Below are 21,248 nucleotides of genomic sequence, written 5' to 3'. Positions count from 1 at the left end.
TGGTCTCACCCATTCCTATGACTGTAAATCATCTACAGGCTAAGAACAATCCCAAATGTATGCTTCCAGTCCAAACTTGTCTGAGCCTCAAGCTCCTGTATCCAACTTCCTATTGGACTCACTTTTAAATTTCTCACAGGATCTCAACATATTAAAGATCAAATTATTCATTCCACTACATTTCCATCTCAGTAAATGCAACTAGCAGTTTCAAACTGAAACCAAGCAGAGTCTCTCTTGTATACTTTTTCATGTCTATTTCATCAGTAAGTCCTAATATATCTGCCTTCAAGTCCCAGCACCCTTGTTGAGCTACCTTAAACCTATTTATCAAAATACATTGTGGGCATTTCCTTTCTAATCTCTCAGTTTGCTTTATTTCAATGTATCCTGCATATAGCAACCATAGGAACTTTTTAAACATATAAATGAAATCATATCACTCCTTTGCTTAAAATATTTCAATGCTTTCCCATTTCACAAGGAGATAGCCTAAACATATAACCTTATCTGTGATCTGATCCTCACCCAGCTCACCACCTCACCCTGAATCCACTGAGACCAAACCACACCTTCAGTTCTGTGAACATATTCTGTGAACACACAAAGCTCTTGCTTGCCTCATGGTCTCTGCTCTTGCTGGAAGTATCCTATTACCCTTCACGTGTTAACTTCATCTCATTCAGAAGGACTCTAAATCTATTCCCTGCGATTTACCACCCATCTCCATCCAGATCAATGAAGCCTCCTCATTTCTACTTATCCATAAACATGAATTGTAATTTTGCTTGTTCTTGCCCATTAGAGTTTAAGTTTAATAAATGTACACACAGTATTTTGGCACTGTGTCTATACCAATAAGTATTTATTAAATGAATGAAAATACAATTCATTCCTTCCTATCATAATTCTTCTATCTCAAGTTCACTAGATTTAAAAATTCCCTGTTCTTTTGTTCCTTCTAGCAGTCTTTCACTCCCCATTTCTGGTGGGATATAACAGTAATTCTTCTTTTCGTTCCCACCCCATCACACACACAACCTTCATATGTTCACTCAAGATGAAGAATCAGGTGGGTAGCCTTTAGTAGAACAGAGATTTAAGAACCTATACAATACAGTCTTTGGGGACAAGGCCTGACATTGAGAATTCTGCCCTTCAATGATGCTTCTGGAGTAAAGGGAGGAGGTTTAAGGGACACCATGTTTTAAGCCTTTCTGTTTAAGTGCCAAATATGTACCCTTTGAAGTCAAAGCTTTCTAAATGCATGAACTCTCATGCTCTTGTTTTAAAGTCAGTTGATGAAATTTTAGAGCCATAAATATCCCAGGCCACTCAGTTATTACTCCTCAGTACCAGCCCTTCCTTGCCACTACAAAATAGCAAAGACCATGTGTATGTATGTGTGTGTTAAATCTTTGAACCTGGAACTCCTGATATAATGTACTGTGTGAAAGAAGAGTGGAGAGTTCTGGGGAAAGAAATCCGGAAATGTGGAGTGAAGTACGGAGGGAAAAAATAGCAAGACCAGCATTGCAGAAACTATTTTCTTCCAGAAGACTTTCTGTGGCTCTTGTCCTCTGACCTCTCCAGCTGCAGCTAGTGCTGAGAGATGACAAGGACCAAATGGATCCCGTCTCAGACAGCCTGGCAAGAGCCCTTCTGCAGAAACCATGAGCCAGTTCACCCAAGCTCTCGCTGGTACGCTTCCAGGAACAGAATCATTTGGAGGTGCTGCCTTTCTCCTTTCCCAGCTGCCAGCTAAGAACTGAATTGAGACACCATGATGTGTTGTCAGCCTGGACTCTGCCTCTGGAAGTTTAATTTGAATTTGGAATCTGAGAACCCATTTCCCAAGGCAGCAGCATCCCACACAGCTGTTCAGAGCAGCCCTACATCTCTCATCTGTAGGAGGCCCTGGATGACTGTGGGCCACAGTTCCCCGCCAACACTCTCTCTCTTTACGCTCCAAAAACATAAGAGCAGCTAGTGTTTTTTCTTCTTTAAGACATTACCAACAAAATCTAGTGAGTGCAGAAGAATGGAAATAGCCCCAGTCTTGGAGCCAAGAGTCCTGGCTATTTTGTCCTGCCTCTGCCTCAGCAGCAAAGACCTTGGGTAATCCTTTTAGTCTCTACACTAAATTGCTTTCACCTGTGAGACTGTGCAATTCTCACTACCACACTTGCTTCTCACAGATATTGACAAGATTAAAGAAGACAACGTGTGTGAGAAGGGATTAGCCAAAGAACATATATGAATAACCCATAGACACAGACAACAGTGTGCCGAAGGCCAGAGGGAAACGGGGGTGAGGGGTGGGAGCAGGTGGGCAAAGAGGGGGGATGGGGATATATGTATTAGGGTAAGCAATAAAAATAAGTTTAAAAAAAAAAGAAAGAAAGAAACAAGCTACCAAGATAACAGCACAGTACCACAAAGTAAAGCACATGTATACTAAGACAAACAATCCAATTAAAAAACGGGCAGGACAGCTGAATAGACATTTCTCCAAAGAGGACATACAGATGGCCAAGAGACATATGAAACAATGCTCAAATGTTTTTCCTTTTGAATAATACTTTTTATGAACTATGTTATAACTATTAGCAATAAACAAACTAAAACATCCACTTAAGATTGTTAAATTAGACGAACAAGTAACATATTTTGGAAAGCAAAATTTAACTAATTACAATAGATTTACTGATATCCAAAAAGATTTTGAGAGGTGAGTTTTGAGGTTCTGATATCCTATTGACTGTCATGGTGTGCCCTGTGTTTGTGTCACCTCACTGACCCTGGCTTCACATGGAGGGAGGGTTGGGGATTTGCTTCTGTAGAAAGTCAGAAATGGAGGTGTGGGGGAGGGCTCTTTTCTCTCAATGTTTACTTTGATAAATAGTCTCTGAGTTAAATGACACATTTAGTACAAGTGTGGTTTTTTTTTATACTTATTTTCCCTCCTCATCTATGACAGTGGTCCCGAAACTGGGCCACACAACAGATTCTGTAGCAAACATTTTAAATGCAAATTTCAAGGCCCCTGCCTAGACCTGTTGAGCCAGAATTTGTGATATCTCTCTTTATGACCGTCCCGCCCTCCCACCCCCAGGTACTTCTGATATAGCTGGTTCTTTGTGTCACTGATCTGTTATGATTTATGACCTCTCAGGATTGACTTTTTTTTTTTTTTTTTTTATATATATTTTATTGATTTTTTACAGAGAGGAAGGGAGAGAGATAGAGAGTTAGAAACATCGATGAGAGAGAAACATCGATCAGCTGCCTCCTGCACATCTCCTACTGGGGATGTGCCCACAACCCAGGTACATGCCCTTGACCGGAATCGAACCTGGGACCTTTCAGTCCGCAGGCCGACGCTCTATCCACTGAGCCAAACCGGTTTCGGCCAGGATTGACTTTTTAAAATCCTAACATTAGATAGCCCTTGTACCATTTTAATCACTTGGCTTTGTTTCAATAGTACTAAATTATAAAAGCTATAGTTCCTGAAAACCACAACTTTCTATAATTATGACTCAAACGGGTTGAAAATGGAAAACATACACATACGAAATTTTGTAGAAAGTCAAGGAAGAAAAAAATCCCAACTTCCAGCTATTTCCCATGTTGAGACCTCATGTTGCAACGTTCTTCCAAAGTGAATTTTATGTCTAAGCCATAAAGATCTAAGAACCGCTCGTGGGAGTGCTGTAGCCCCAGCCCTCTAAGACCGTTAGAGTCACCTCTTCCAGCCCCAGCCACTCAGTAAAGACTTTCAGCCTCTCCAAGAACTCCCTGCCCAAACTATCTCTAATTTACTGTTTTCTAACATGATCATTTGTAAGATATATTTTTCAGTTATTGCTGTCAACAAAAAAATTTGTTTAATAAACATAGATTGTTATTTTCCCCATATGTTCAACAGCTCATTCAGAGCCATAAATAGACAACAAGAATGTTACCCACAATGTATAAATAGAGACATACCATGACATGGCCAACAGCACAGTCCGCATTAGAACACTGCATTAACATGTCATTGCAAATATCTGAAAATTGCTCCTGAAAATAAACAGATTAAAACTCATCCAATAACTAAAAAACAAACAAACCAACAAAAACCATTCAGGTCCAATTCAATGTGAAATTTAGTCTAAGAAAAATCTTTATCTAGCATCTTAAATTTTTAACATTGTTTCTTTAAAAAGTGAAGTTTCTTGTTCTCTTAAATGTATAATATTTCCTTTCTGAAAGGCATATTTGTAGGTGGAGCTTTAAAAAATAATCATCCCATCAGCCTATTTCTTCTTATCCCTGGACAAGGAGTACAGTGATAAGGAAGTTTAATAAGGTACTTTATGCCTTTATCACTGCTGCGTTGATTATGTGACCTAGGAAACCAAACCAACTTTCAACAGACAATTGAAAAATTGGCCACTCGAAAAGTTCAAGCTTTTCATTCACTCTTTTAAGAAAGAAAAGTTAGTTCAAGACGTACTTAAGCTAGAGGAGGAAATAGCAGGCCTATATTAAAACTGTGGATGAATTTTAAAAATATTCATGCTAGTGAATATGGAAACATACTGGTAAGTATGAAAAAAATAAAATCCCAAGTAATGTCCACTTTTTGAGAATGTATAAACTTGGTCAGGCTATAATCAAGGTTTTTTTTCTTTATTCCTCTCCCTTTGAGAGACATGTAGGAGGAATCAAAGACTATGAATCAGTCTTCTATACGTTTTACTACTTTAGTGTTATGAAATTTAATACTTTGGAATGATGAGCAATTACAGTGAATATATTTTGTTGAGGACACTTTGATAGAAATAAAAGTTTAACTTGTAATAAAAGCAAAGGTTTAACCTGTTTCCTGTAATTAGGTTCCTATGATGTTCTCCAATGTTTTTGTATGGTTTTTGAGAAGAGAGGGTCTATATGGATTTAATTTTTCTTAAGCAAAACCAAACAGGGAAGTTTAATGAACTTACATAGTTCAGACTAGATTTATGCAACTAACACAGAGTCTTGTACAAGATGAATAAATTTTGCTCAAATGACACTTGCTGGTGATTTTTTAAAGTTTTATTCTAAAGATATCTTTATCCTGTGTTATCTTTCTTTAACAGCCCACTTTTCCTGTAGGTCCCACAATAGGGACAAATACGGCGATTAGCTTTGCTCCTTACTTAGCACCTGTAACCCCTGGAGTTGGGTTAGTCCCAACAGAAATTCTACCCACCACACCTGTTATTGTTCCCGGAAGTCCACCTGTCACTGTCCCGGGCTCAACTACAACTCAGAAACTTCTCAGGACTGACAAACTGGAGGTACTTCCATTTTATTTGTGGTTTGAAATGCATTTGTGGTAGAAGTGTACTTCTATGTAGGTAAATGCTTGTAAGATATTGCACACACATTCATCTAAAAGCCATGCATTCATGATTCTTTGGTTTGAATTTGAGGCCAAGTATAAAGGAAATTAGTCTGTGGGAAAAGAGTATGTTTAACACACAAAAAGTCAGCTGCAAAATATTAGCAACCATTGGAACACTGAATCAATCACTATGGCAGCCATAGTGATGGCTCCTGCAGGCCTCCAGCTGGGCTAGGCTTTAACCTTTGCTGGATTCTGGATTGGTCTCCAGGGGGCAAGTCAGGAGCCCAGAAGCCAGAGCAGTGGGGGACACTCAGGGACAAGGGTGGGAATAAGTCGGATTATTACTGTTGACCAGTTGGTATGATCATATTTCACTATTTTAGGAACTAGTATGGCTGTACTACAATGTTCCCGAATATCAGCCCTCAGTGTGTTGTTGGTAAACAGGGGGAACTGCAAACCGGGCAAATTTGTTGATTGGGACCGTTTCTTCAACTTACACTTAAGTGTTCTATAAAAGCCAAGAAAACAAGTACATATATTTATAAAACATAATTCTTAAGTCCTGAGTCAAGCCAACCCATCTGTACTTTACTGGGTAATATTTCTCTTTAATCAGAGTTAGAGGATTCATCCATTTATCTTAACTACTATATCCTGTGATATTTAATAGAGCATTTCATATGGGTGTGTAAAGATTTTAATAGATTTTTCAAAGAGCTCCTTTAATTCCACTACCAATTAAAGTTGTTAGGTGATATATGTATGGTTAGGATGTACCCTGAGCTTTATGTTGGATTCTTCGAGAATGTTCTTTCAAACATACATTTGTTTAAATATCCACCCAATAAATTTTGAGGGCGGTATTGATCTAGCTAGCCTGTCCCTGTGAATGCTGAACAGACCTTTCATGGGACTAGATAAGTGTTTTGGGCTCCACCTGCTGGACCCATGAAGCTTACGTTCAGTACGTGACTGTGTGGTTTTAGGAAACAGATTAGATCAGCTGAGTTGGGAACAAACTGTCATTCCCAACAGTACTGATGGGCAAAGATATATGTAAAAATGACTCACCATGACTTTAGCAGAGCAGCTTTCAGTTCCCACCTCAAACCAGGAATGAAGTTGGCTACACACAAAGACCCTTGGTAAATGCTTACTAGCTGACCCACACCTCTGATGCAGTCTCAGACTGGAATCATTCCATTTACAGAGGAAGGCTTACTCAGAATCTGTGGGAACATCTTAGTAATTCTTATTGTGCACATTTCATGAACTAAGAATGGAATGTTGGTTAATATTCAAAGTAGGAAGAACAGTTGACAATTTTGTGACTTATCTGTTTACTCCTCAAACTTGCTTGGTGACTGGGGAGTGACACTGTAGTTCCCCAGTACGTTTGACTATCACAAGGCTTGACTGTCATATCAGTTGACCCTTCATATAACATCACTGATGATCAGGATGTGAACCACCACTTAAATATACCCACTTTGGGATTGGAGCCTAAAAAGAAAATAACTTAAAATTTTACTAGTAATTCTTCCCTGCTAATGATATTTATAAATCTAAGAATTATGTATATATGTTATTTATGTTATTTCATGTTCTAATATTCAGGGCAGAATTAAGGATACTCTTTAAACTCTAAAAAACAAACAAACAAAAAACCTTTATACAGTAAACTCTTGATTCACCAGAATTTTCAGAGCATGGAGCATTCATTCTAGTTACTTGAGGTTTCAGGGTAACTAAGGATTAAGGAATAAAAAACAGCACACCAACACTTCAAACTCTACTCTACTTCCCTTCCTTTCTTTCTCTCCCTTTACCTCTTCCCACATTTCTCTTTTTTGTCTTTTTAAAATGTTTATCGTTTTTCTGTGCTGTCAAAAATAGTAATATGGTGACCTTAAATGAAAGTTTTTGGTGGCTTAGATATCATAATTCTTCAGATTTATTATCATGCTATCTTTGTAGAGCTGGGGGGACATAGGGGAAAACTGGGGTATTCACCCCCCCCCCCCCCCCATTTCCCATTCTCAGAGAGGAGGAACGAGTTTGTCATTTCCCCCTACTCTTTTTGGAGTTGTACAGCTATGGCCTGGTGGCTTAAACTATGGAGAAATTATCCCTCCATGCAAAAAACCTATAGCATTCCAGAGTTGTTCAGAGTTGTCCAAATTATTATATATATTTATATATTCCAGAGACAGTGGAGGCCTTATTGATTTCTCTTTGTTATTTTCCCCAAACTGCAGATTTTGACTTATTTTCTCAATATCCACTCACTCTCAACCTAGAAAAGAGGGCAAAGCAAAACTCAAAATCGTTTTTATTAGGGATTCTGGTTACTTGTATTCTTGATAATCAAACTTGCAAATGGCACAAAAGCCACCCTTCAGAGAAACGAAAGGAATTAATTCAATTAAAACACACACACACACACACACACACACACACACACACACACACGCAAAGGGCTGCACGTGCAGAGGCGGCCAGGCCCTGTGCTGCATTGTCTGCTCTCGTCCCCCTGTGTCCTAGGTATGCAGGGAGTTCCAGCGAGGAAACTGTGCCCGGGGCGAGACCGACTGCCGCTTCGCACACCCCGCCGACAGCACAATGATCGACACAAACGACAACACCGTAACCGTTTGTATGGATTACATAAAGGGGCGTTGCATGAGGGAGAAATGCAAATATTTTCACCCTCCTGCACACTTGCAGGCCAAAATCAAAGCCGCGCAGCACCAAGCCAACCAAGCCGCGGTGGCCGCCCAGGCAGCTGCAGCCGCGGCCACAGTCATGGTAAGTGGGGTGCGCCCGCCGCGCACCTTCCTCCCCCCAGGAGCCCGCGGGCTCCCGGCGCCTGGGTCCTGCCGCTCTCCACACCCGCTGGGAAATAGGGAAGGCTGCTATTCCTGCTGCTCCGCTGCCTAAGTTCTGTTGTTCCCCCTCTTTGTTTTGTTTCCCCCGCCCTCCCTTCTTCAGCACAATAAGTAGATCCCTCAGGGGCAGGTAACCAAGGGCAGGTGCCAGCGCCCTCCCCTGGGGCCAGTTCTGTGGTCACAGGTGGGGTTCTTCCTGGGAGAGGGGCTCCAGGGCCTCCTGCTGAACAGGACGGTGGGCACTGGCGCTTAAGAGAGTGGGAAACTGAGCAATAGACCGCATCTTCGGAGAGCAGACCCTGGAGCAGAGAAGTAGCAACAGGTGACCAGTCAATGACTGACTCCTCCCTATTCCCATTGTTTTCCTCTTTTCGTTTAGTTATCACGGGGGCCAAGGGATTTGCTGCAAACTTTCTCTCCCTAAGTGAAATTTTACACAGAACACCAAGTCATGAGAGAGATGCAAATGGAGCTGTACTGGCTGGTGCTTAAAAAATAAATGAGTAATTAAATAAAATTAAAATAAATAAATAAATAAATAAATAAATAAAGGCTGTGACCCAGCATCCAGAACTTGAGTCACTTTCCTGTCCCTTAGAGACCAACAGGCACCTCCTTATCAGCACTTGGGGGCCTGTCACAGCCCCAGACTCCTGGGCCCCACCCCAGATTTTAAAATTCAAATGTTAGGTGTTTTGTATGCACATTAACATTTGAGGAGCACCTGTCTAGACTCCCAGTGGTCGGCAAACTCATTAGTCAACAGAGCCAAATATCAACAGCACAACGATTGAAATTTCTTTTGAGAGCCAAATTTTTTAAACTTAAACTATATAACTAGGTACACTGTTATTAACTTAATTAGGGTACTCCTAAGGCTTAGGAAGAGCCACACTCAAGGGGCCAAAGAGCCGCATGTGGCTTGCGAGCCACAGTTTGCCGACCATCGGCTAGACCACTGATTCTCAAACTTGGCTGTATTTTGAAATTACCTGAGGGGTCTTGAGAAGTTCAAACATCAGTCGCTTACCCCAAAGTTATTTAACTGGTCTGGACGTGGCCTGGGCAGTGGCCTTTTTAAAAAACGGATTCTGATGTGCAGCAAAGTTTAAGAACCACTGGACAAAGTTGTAGAAGGTTCTAATAAATCTGTGCTCATGTGAGATCTCTGGCTCATCAGAAGTCTGCTTGAATACATGCTTCTCTTGGTATATCAGCTCCATTCTCTAAGACCAGTTTCTCTATACAATGCTGACCAGGGTTTGCACACCTTACATCTCTGAAGGAACAGTGTACCTACTATATATAAATGGTAGATGACCTGGGTTAATGGGGATAAAAGAAGAAATGGCCACTTACACAAAAAGGTCATTCTTCAGCCTGTTATCTTTAAATCAAGGCTGTATTATTGTGCCTTCCTGCGCATTCTCATGTCATACTCATCAAGACGCATAGACGTTAATGGAATGAATGTCAGTATGTTTAGTTACCATAGTTTCCTGGATTGTTACATTGTGCCCAAATTTGGAATTCCATCATTTCAGGGAATCTTGCAGCAGCATCAAAGACAACCCAAAGGAATGTAGTTTTAGATCAAACGCCAGCTTCTTTCTGATAATGACATGGAAATGACTGAATCTGTCATATCTTTTTAGTGACGTGAGAGACTCATTTGAAACCAGCCTAGGTGCACTTGGATAAAGTCAAAGCATTCTTACTCTAGAACTTTCAAACTGTGAAGATAAGCCAGACAGAGCTTCTCTTTGGTAACACAAAGGGTATCTGATCTTCAAGAAAGCAGTCTTGCTTTACACACAAAAATGGGGCTATGCGGGGAGATACCTGTTTTATAAAACATGTACCAGAACTTTGAATTCCACACTGCTTGTTCACTTCCTTTTGTTCCATGTTAAAGTGGCAGCTCTCATTGTTGTCAGGGTTTCCTGACTCCTCAGATCTCCTTTTGGCCTGTGATGCCTGACATGGGCCCTTAGTTTGCTTGCCCATAGTTGGATGGTTTCTTGATCCAGTTACAGTAAAACCTGGCTGCATGTGCACAAGCTGGAGAAGGCCCAGCGGCGGCAGAAAATATAAATGGTAAGGCCAGCAAGAATGAATGCCACGTGTCTGGCACATAGTAGGAGCTCAATTAAAGAGAACCTTTCTCTGCATAGGTGACTAAGGGAGCTCCCAAGATGTACTGGGTTTGCTGATCTCTAAAGTCTGTTCTAATACTAAAGATCTTTCAATAATAGTAAATAATATCAGTCAAATAATATCCTCTACATCAGAACATCTGTGTCCTATAATGCTGTGTTATAACATGATTATTCATCCATACAGATTTCTAAATGCAGTCTACTCATGTGCCTCAAAGTGTGAGCTGTGTGAGATATTACTATGTATGCTTGATTCTCCCAGAAGACAAGCTGTCTGCATCTAGCAAAGATAACCTACAATATGGAGTGGTAGAAAAGAAGATGCTCATTATCCAGCTCAGTTTAGAGTTCTGCGTTTCTTTACGTTTCTAGATTATTATAATTTCTATGAAAATTACGTATCAGAAAAAAAGAAAACATGTACCTCCCCGGAGAAATATTTAATATTTCCTTTTCTACTTAGAGACTTCATTAAATGATTCTTTCTTAAATCAAAATGTTGTTCATCGATATTCTTCTAGTTAACATATCTAGTTAGCATAAAAATCAACCCAACAGTGGGTGTGTTCTATAACTCCGAGGACTGAAAAAGTGGAGGGAAGAATTGAGGTCAAAATGACCTTGAGTTTACCATCCAGTTAATGTTCTCAGTGCACTCGGAGAACAGGCTACGTAACCTTATATAATTAGCACAGACTAATTTAAGCTAAAGAAAATGCATTATTTAGCAATATAAAACTGTACAGGCATGAAAGAGTTTAAATAAAAGTGGTGTCATGGAAGCTACTTAATGGAGAATTTACATTGGAGGAAAGAATATTCAGTATAAAGAAGCTTTCTTATTATAGAGCTTATTGGTTTATAAAAACATTCACAATTTTACTTTTAGAGCAATGATTTCATATTTGATGGCCTCTATTGAGACTGCCATCCAAAACATTTTCTCCATTGCCCATTCTAAACCTCTTCTAACCTATAGTCCTTTCCACTTTATTTCTAGCTCTTTCCCCACCCCATACCTCTTTTATGAAATGATTTCCTATCATTTCTATACTTTTAATCCTGAATCATCAAATGATGATAAACAAGCCTTTATTTTCCAAGGAAAATATCATTTACTGTTTCCCACTTTGAGAGTTTAGTACTATTTCAACTTATTTCAAATGGCATAGTTCGAATTCAGAACTTTAGAACATAACATTTATATTTGTTATACAGACCTTAGGGATTTACTTATTGTGCTAACCATTAAAAATGGGTACTTCATTTTTTATTTGCATTGGAGTTATTCTTTTAAATTTGTTTATTTTCACAGAATTTCATCATCAAATTTTTAGATTTTTTACAATTACCAAGGAATAGAAAAAATTTTCATTGTGGTCTAAATCAATCAATACTTGTTATTTCAACTGTTTAAATGAAACTGTCTGCCCAAAAGTATGATTATAGATACTATTTCACTTCTATTATTTCAAGCAGTACTTTGCCATTTTTAGCTGTTTGTTATTTTTAGCTATTGTATTTATTCTAGATTTCCACATCTCATTAACTGGGTTGGTCACTAATTGTAGTTAACTGTACAAGTAGAACTATTAAATATAAATTATTTTGATACCTGAAAACACTAAATACCTTTTTTAAAGGTATTTTATTAGTATAATCCGGTAAGTTGTTTGAGATAAATTGAATTTTAATTTCAAATATAGTGGAAAACTTAGAATGGATGATAAGTTAGTCATTAGAAACAGTAAAATGGAATAAAAGAGAGAAATTTGAGAAACTTACTACTCAAATTCAAAATTTGTTAAATTTGGAACCTTATTCCAATCCATGCTAGCAGAGTGAAGAGAAGAATTGAGACAATTATCCACATGATTCAGACAAAAAATTAAGATCCAAACCCAAACAGTTTTGCCTAAATAATCTTGTGTTTGAATATTTTTTTGCCTGAATTTTTTTGTCTCAGTTTGCCACTTCATTTTGTTAGGCTAGATCTTCATTAAAAATTATTTTTATGCAATTTAAGATATTATATTTTTTTACTTGGGTTCTATATATTTCGCACATTGATTATTTCATATTTGAAAACTAACTTATCAGAAGTTCTTCAATCCTATGACCCTTAAAAGTTTTGCTTTTTTTTTTCTGAAGCAATATAAAAAATGCTTATGGTGTGTATGCAAGCTGCTGTTTTGATTAACTTTCCTGAATTTCAAACATCTATATTTTACTCTCTTATATGCTTTTAACTAAGGTATAGTAGATGCATTTTTGCTTCAATACTAATTTAAGGTGTAATATTCATTTCTTTAGAGAACATTTTTGTTGTTGTGCATGCCTAGTGTTTTGTACGTTGTATATTGCATTCAGAATATTTTTTTCCTTCTCACCTATCCACAATGCAATGCCGTTCCCATGATGCACCTCTGCTTGCTGTTTACCTGTATGTTAATTCGCTTGAATCCCATTGGCCCACTGCCATCATGTGCTCGCTGCCTGTTATTAAAAGACTCAGTCGACTGCCAAAGCAATGAAGCGACCTCTCGAAGCATCTGTAGACCTGGTACTTTGACCTTTCACCTTTCGCTTTGCATGTAGCCTTTCAGAGAACCATCTGAGATTTGTATTACTTGTAAAATATTGGTTGCAAAAAAATCATTATTATTAATTAATGAAAAATTCAATAAGGTGTTTAGCCATCTCATTTTCATATGTAATATGTAAAATAAATTAATCCTAACAAATGTTAATACCTTTTCCAAAAGAGTAAAGCAAATTTAAATTACTTGGCTCAGAAGATGCTTATTATAATTCTTATTAACATTTAAATTCAAGAAATGATCATTTAGTTAAAGTAAAAAATAGAATTAATGATAACACAAATGCTTCTTTCCTTCCTTAGAATAGTTTAACTCATTTAAAAAGCTGGAGCCATTTTTTGTTGTTGTTGCTTGATAGTTTTTCTTTTCCTTAGTTGAGATGCTACTGTTTTGGATTACAGAAATCATGCTTTCGCTCTCAATAACGAATTCTCACTCATTCGACATTGCCGCTGTTTAAATTAAGGTGCATGGCACAGGCATCTCCTTAGCTGTCATTTTTTTAAAAAAAAAAATGTTGCAATTGATGATCTCTGTGGACACTGAAGTTGTATTTACTTTGAGTTATACATATCATGTCCGATTCTTCACTTATAGGCCTTTCCACCTGGTGCTCTTCATCCTTTACCAAAGAGACAAGCACTTGAAAAAAGCAACGGTGCCAGCACGGTCTTTAATCCCAGCGTCTTGCACTACCAGCAGGCTCTAACCAGTGCACAGTTGCAGCAACACACCGCGTTTATTCCGACAGGTATGTGCCCTGACCGTTCCAAGTCCTGTGTCTGTGTGCCCTTCTGGTCATGTGCTTTCTTCTCATTCCTCTAAGCTGTTTGGTGGCATCTACTTTGCTTTTAAAGGTACAATAAATACAGCCTGAAACTCATCATTGTCCTAGCTATCTATCTATATTTACCTTGCTTGGAATGATAGCTATGGACTGTTAGGATTCTAAAGCCAAATATTTTATACAGTCAAGTGACAGATTAAACCCGTAAGAAGCAAATAGCCTAAGCCTTTTGGTTTCTTGTATTTACACATGTTGTGTAAAATTGTTTATGTAAATAAGACCTTCTATGTGTGACAATTGAAATTTGTCATTAACCCTGAATGACTTTAAAAAAAGCGATTCCTATAAATACTAACCTTTTCTTTTCTATTCCTATTCAGAGCACTAAAAAATGAGGCTATTCAAATTAAAGCAATCCTCTACTCATATTTTTACATCCATTCTATCTCTTTCACCATTCTTCTCAACTTCCACCAAGTTTACCTGAATATAGAGAGCCAATGCCTGATAATATTAGATACTAAGATGCATTAACTCTATCATTCCACTAAAAGATGAATCATTTTAATCATAGAATCTTGAAGTTGAAAGATTATTAGTGACCTCCTCATCCAGTTTATTGTTTTACAGATGAGAAAACTGAGGTGCCCCTCCCCCCCGCAAATGTGAAATGACTTGCCAAGATGGCACAACTAATGAAAAAAAAAGACCTAAAACCTAGTTTTCCTATGATCAGTTCAATTTACATGACAAGACATTCCCTGGGTCTCCATGTGTGGAGACCACAGAGTTCTCCTTTAAAGCTTGGTATAAACCATCAAATATAAGGAACAAAAGTACAATGCATGTCAACCCTCCTCCATTTCTTACCCACCTCCCCAACCACAGACTTACATACACCATACACAAAAACAAGGAGCCACCATAAATTGACTGTGGTGTTGACCTTTAGTCTGTGTTAGAATCAGAAGCAGGAATAATAGTCTCATAATATTTTCTAGAATGTCAAAAAACAAACAAAAAACACAAACCAGAGAGTGACTTAGGCCTTAGTGAGAAGACTGTCCATTGTGTTCTTAGTTTCAAAGTCAAAATTTTCATTCCATGATAGTAACTTAAAGGTAAATGTAAATGAGTAACAATCTTATCAAAAAGAGTTTGTTGATCCTAATCCATGTGGTTGGACTTTTCAGGTTTATTATCTATTTGCTTAAATCTCATAGTATATCAATAGTTAACATAGGAGGGAGTTGAATAAATATTTCTATGTATTCTTTGTATAAAGTCTATACTTTGAAATGAATTACAACCTGTTATAACAATATATTTTATAGTAAAAATATAAATTACAAGTAAAATGGTTCTTAGTATTTAGTTTTCTTATTTTAGTTCTGCTCTACTCTTAAAAAATGTTCATAGACCTGTAGAGTCAGTCTCTAAGTCAGTACTTATTAGGGCTTCACTTTTGTTTATTACAATCTTAATTAGTGCCACTTCAGTGAAGTTATAGCACAGCAGTATCTGTACATGCAATCCATTGGCTATGACATGTTTGTAAAATAATTACTAGAAGGTAAACTTACCTCAGGGTCCTGTGTGATTTCTACAAATGTCTTATTTTATAGACCCCATCACTAGATATTTTAGGAGAAAAAAAATAAGGAAGAATATACTGAGGGGGAAAACATAAAAAGACAAGTCTATTTCTGAAGACTGGATGATAATGCCACTACCATTTCCTGGGCATGTCTATATAAATCCTGGAGCTAAGCCATGCAAAAGACTGAAGCCCTCTAATTCATATTTAACACTTCAATCCAATAATGATCGATTTGCTAAAGCACTGAAAGAATGCTCATTTTAAAATGGTTCACCTGGAAACCATTTAAAGATTTCCAAAGCAAGAATGAATATCATCCCTTATTCAATGACTTGATTATTATTGATGAAATGAATTGCATTGAGGACCAATAGGCTGAACTGGCTGCTATGGTTGTGCACTTCTGCCCTCTGCTGGATTCTTTAAGAACTGTTTAAATGTGTCCAGCAACTCTCAATTGAGTGGACTGTTGGAAGCCAACTTAATTCTGTGAATTATACATGTTTCCAACTATAACACTATATTAATATCATAGTGAACAAACATGTACATCTCATTTTCTGAAATGGCTTTTCAACTTCTAAGAAGTTTTCACATGTTTCTCTTAAACAATGAAAGATAAAATAATTTTATCACAAAGGAATTAGCATAACCTTCCCCCCCACTTAAATCCATAGCATAATTTCAGTGTTATTGTGCCTCTAGTTTTTATTTTAGGCTTTCTTCCTCACAAATCACATTTTCAGCCTAATTTTTAAATGATAATGATAATTTTCATTGTTAATCATTATTGTTTGAAATCTCTGCAAATTAAGTGATGGTGTTCGAAAGTATTTTTTTGCGACTTAGTAAGTGGTGGGCCCATTATTTTTAAAATGACACATTTTGATTTTTCAATAAACCCTTTAACAATTGTCATAAATATGAAACAAAAAGCATTTTATGTTCTCCCGGAGGTTGCCCTTTATTGACAGGTCATTCATAAGTGAAGTTTTTGTTATGCTACTAAAATTCTCCCATTGACACAATGTGAATTTGGATTTCAGAAATTCTGCCTTCAGTCTTTGGAGATATTAACATAAAATATTATGTAAAATATGGGATTCTTCTCCCAACCTTGCTAATATAATTATCACCCTGGTTGATGCCCTCGCACATTTTCAGTGGGTGGGAGTTTTCCTTTTATTTATTTTTTGTTTTTTGCTTTTTTCCCCTTTTTTTGATAGAGATTATTTTAACCTAGTAGTTATACTTTTTCTTTGCTATGTTAGGAAAGTGGCAAAAACCACACACATTTACTAAAATAGTAGCATCATAGTTCTTGGCATTTCTCTGACAGGTTTATTCTGAGTTACTGTAAGTGTTCTTATAGACATTATCACATTATTCTTCAAGATAGTTCTGCCAGTGCCAGGCATAATTATTTGCATTTTGCAGATGGAAAAACTGAGGCTGTGTCTATGCTGCAAAGTGTGATATATAATTAGTGGAATTATCCAGATAATTCTGACTCACAGATTCTAGAGTTGAAATGTTTGTGCAACGGAAGCAGAAAACATTTGAGGCTTTGTTGATGAGAATTAGTGCCTTTGCGAAATTCTTCAGCCAATGAGAACAAAGATGACCCTCTGATCCGCTCCTTGACTTATTTCATTATATTGGAAATATGGAATAAGTAGAACATGGAACAGTGCTAGCAAAAATGTTGCCTAGTGATCAGAAACCATAATGTTACATAAGGTTATCACATATCTTCATGAAAGATTAGTCAGTGTGTAGTGGAAACTATATCTATATAAAACCACAGCAAAACTTATATATCCTATTCAAGTTGGTAAACAGTTATTGAACACATAATGTGCTCTGGGTTCCAGAACCAATATTGAGAATACAAATGAGTTCAGAACTAGAAAAAACAAAACAAATATAAAAACAAAGCATGGCCTTCATTAGGATATGAGCAAAGCTATTTGAGAGTGGGGGAGAAAAAGGCATGTGCTGTGACTGGTTGACAAAGGATGAGGAGAAAGAAAGACTATCCATAGCAGAACTTTGCTTAGCACTTTATAAGGAAGATTTAACTAATAAGGGAAGAGCATCCCTGATAGGGGGGTACAGCATGGGTTGTGCAGAATGTACTGAGAAATAGCAAGTGGTCCACTGTAGCTACAATGTGAAGTACATAAGGGACTGTGGATGGGTGGGGAGATCAAAATGGAAAGAAAAGGCAGAGATGGGGCTAGGAAGCAAGATCAGGACCAGATGTGTTTCCGATATTCATATCACTTTTAGGCCACGTGGAGATCGCGGTTCATCAAATTAATGTGGCTGAGCATTCCAGCCACAGCCTGAACTGGAACCAATGTGATGTGTCCAATCCTAGCCCAGTATGGTGGCAGGAGCTGCTGCTGACGGTTTGCAAACCAAAGACATTCACATGCACGACACAAGAAAACCCTCCAAGAAAGCCCCTCCTTATTGGAATGCAGAGGCATAACATGGAATTTTTTAGGGGTAACTTTGAATCCAGTCACGGTTGATTTAAAGTGAAGTCATTCACAAACTGGGTACTTTAAATAAATTTTAGGAACAAATTGCTCCCATCACAATTTCACGAATGGCTGAGAACATTCATTCAACCAATTGTCTATCTACTGTGTAGATAGACCTAGACAGACATAAACAAAGCCTGTTCTCCCGGAGGACAAGGTGGATATTCAATAAGTGAGAAGACAGATGGATATTCAAGAAATACCCATAGAAATATATAATTAAAAATTGCTATTAGTACTATGAATGAAAAAGTAAAGAGTTCAGTAAGATTTAAAATAGAAAGCTGATTTAAATGACATATGGAGGTAGGTAAAAGAACACTTGAACGATTTTCTAAAGAAGTGACATGTACCATTAAACCTGGAAGATGAAAAGAATGGGGTAAAGATTATTCTAGTCCGAAGGGACAGCTTGCGGGAATCTCAAAAGTAGGACAAAGACGTGCTGTGTTTAGTTCAAAGAAATGAAAGGCTGTTTCATCAATCGAAAATCAATAAACTTCAACCGGTTCCCTAAAAGAAAAAAGAAAGAAATGAAAGGCTAAACTGTCTGGGTCGTGATTCTAGGGGGACTAGGTATAGGACAAGCTGGGGAAGTAGTCAGGACAGGACCGTAGGTGGCCTTTATCCTAAAAGCAGTGCAAAGACAATGAGTCGTTTCCAGCAGAGAAGTGAACTGAGCTGTATTCGGAAAGGTTTACTCTGCCAGCAGAGTGGAGAATGGACTAAGCCAAAGACAAGGAGGGAAGCAGGAAGACCAGTTAGGTTATTATTGCATAGCTGAGCCCAGAGCCAATGGTGATCAAAAGTTGAGAAATGGCAGTAGAGATGGACAAACAGACAAATACAAGGCACATTTTAGAAGCAAGGTAGCTTTGACTTATAGGTGAGTTGGACCAGGAAGTTTCACAAGGTGAAGTGGCATCAAGCATAGCTTTCATTTTAAGCTACAGCTACTACATAGATGGCAATGTCCATCTAGCATTTCCTGAGGGAGAGAAACATTCTGTGGGAAAGATCAATGTTTGGACATGAGAAATTCAAGACACTTGTCAGACATCCAAGTTGAAAGGCCTGGTGAGCAGGTAGATAAAAAGACCTGGAGCTTAAAGGAAAGAACTGGGAAGGATAGATAAATATGGTAACTTGATCTCATAGATAGTATTTAGATCCTGGATTGAATAATATTATGAATTGAATGATATACCAGGGAAAAGTAGAGTAGATGAAAAAGAACTAAAACTGAATATATATATATATATATATATATATATATATATATATATATATACACACACACACACACACACACACACACACACACACACACTGAGTGGCCAGATTATTATGACAACCTGACATTTGTAGGCAAGTTAGCTATAATTTCACGCTGAAGTTGCTAGAGGGCCAGACCATTATAAATAGGGAAACAGGTTGTTTACCACGAAAGTACAAGTGATTTTTTTCTGAAGATATGGGTAAACAACACAATTTAACAGCCTTTGAACATGGGAGATATATATATATATATTGAGTGGCCAGATTATTATGACCACCTGATGTTTGTAGGCAAATTAGCCATACACTGCATAATATGGAATATGGAAGCCGAAGGCCTGTTCGAACACCTTTGCTGTCTGCAGTTACCAAGATAAAACATCTCCAATTCGCACAGGAACACAAGGATTGGGCAGTCGAGCATTGGAAAAAAGTCATGTGGTCCGATGAATCACGTCCAGTTGCATCATGCAGATGGCAGAGTGAGAATTTGGCGGAAACAGCATGAAAGCATGCACCCCACATGCATGAGTACAACCCTTCAAGCTGGTGGGGGCAGTGTTATGGTTTGGGGCATGTTTTCCTGGCATGATTTGGGCCCTTTAATTCGTGTGGAACAACGTCTGAATAGCACAACATACCTAAGTATCATTGCTGATCAAGTTCATCCTATCATGTTGATGGCATATCCCAATGGAGATGGCTTCTTCCAACAAGACAATGTGCCGTACCACAGTGCTCCTATTGTGCAGGAGGGGTTTCAAGAACATGAGGGAGACTTTTCCTTGCTTAGGTGGCCCCCACAATCACTAGATCTCAATCCAATTGAGCATTTGTGGGACAAAGTTAAAAGAGCCATCAGGCAGCTGGTTCCACAACCATCAGATCTCACAGAACTGGGCAGTGCTATTCATCAGGCATGGTGTCAGATTCCTCGCATCACCTTTCAACAACTCGTGGAGTCAACGCCAAGAAGAATCGCTGCAGTATTGAAGGCAAAAGGTGGCCCAACGAAGTACTGATGGGGTGGTCATAATAATCTGGCCACTCAGGTTCAAAGGCTGTTAAATCATGTTGTTTACCCATATCTTCAGAAAAAAATCACTTCTACTCTCGTGGTAAACAACCTGTTCCCCTATTTATAGTGGTCTGGTCCTCTATCAACTTCAGCGCGAAATTATAACTAATTTGCCTACAAATGTCAGATGGTTATAATAATCTGGCCACTCAGTGTGTGTGTGTGTGTGTGTGTGTGTGTGTGTGTGTGTGTGTGTGTATAGAGAAGGGGGCGGTTAGAAAATGTAAGAAAAAAGTAGTTTTCTATGGACGGAGTAGCCAAGTGCTAAATGTTACTGAGGTCAGAAAGTTAGGTGAAGATGAAAGAGCTCTTGCTGATTGCTGAAATACGGAAATCTTTGGCGGCATTAGCAGTTTGAATAGAGAGGTCAAAATGAAAGCCAAATTGGAGAGGATGGAAGAATAATTGGGGACAAGGAAGTGAAAATTTGTGTAGGTAACTTTTGAAAAATTTGATTGTAAAGAAGATTAGAAAGATAAGGTTGGAGAAATATCAGAAATGTCAGGAACAGGATTTTGAGGTGTCGGGGTCTGTGTGTATGTTATTTTTATTTTTTTAAATATATTTTTATTGATTTCAGAGAGGAATGGAGAGGGGGAGAGATAAAAACATCAATGATGAGAGTCATTGATCATCTGCCTCCTGCATGCCCCACACTGGGGATCAAGCCTGCAACCCGGCATGTACCCTGCCCTGACCAGGAATCAAACTGTGACCTCCTGGTTCATAGAGAATTGAACCATGACCTCCTGGTTCACAGGTTGATGTTCAACTACTGAGCCATGCCAGCTGAGCTATGTGTGTATTTATAATTGGATATATTGGCATGTTTGCTTAAAGAATTCAGTACTAGTCCAGTTAAATAACCTCTTTTCCTGACCAGTTAATATTAGCCTGATCAAAATGCAGACCAGGCAAAA

General features: G+C 38.1%; 1 protein-coding gene across 7 annotated transcripts in view; it reads left to right on the top strand.

The window, feature by feature from the left end:
- MBNL2 (muscleblind like splicing regulator 2) overlaps positions 1-21,248 on the top strand; it is a 164,052-nt gene that overhangs the window by 114,326 nt on the left and 28,478 nt on the right. For 5 of the 7 annotated variants that reach the window (XM_036301347.1, XM_036301348.1, XM_036301345.1 and 2 more), the window contains 4 exons: positions 5,133-5,333; positions 7,931-8,194; positions 12,943-12,996; positions 13,631-13,784. In XM_036301347.1, coding sequence (XP_036157240.1) covers positions 5,133-5,333; positions 7,931-8,194; positions 12,943-12,996; positions 13,631-13,784 — 673 coding nt within the window. The remainder of the gene's footprint in view (positions 1-5,132; positions 5,334-7,930; positions 8,195-12,942; positions 12,997-13,630; positions 13,785-21,248) is intronic. The other 2 variants (XM_036301350.1, XM_036301349.1) reach the window with 1 other exon arrangement.

The sequence above is a fragment of the Myotis myotis genome, unplaced genomic scaffold (genome assembly GCF_014108235.1).
Source record: "Myotis myotis isolate mMyoMyo1 unplaced genomic scaffold, mMyoMyo1.p scaffold_m19_p_3, whole genome shotgun sequence".
NCBI classification, from domain to species: Eukaryota; Metazoa; Chordata; class Mammalia; order Chiroptera; family Vespertilionidae; genus Myotis; species Myotis myotis.
This window is presented reverse-complemented; position numbering and strand designations above follow the sequence as displayed.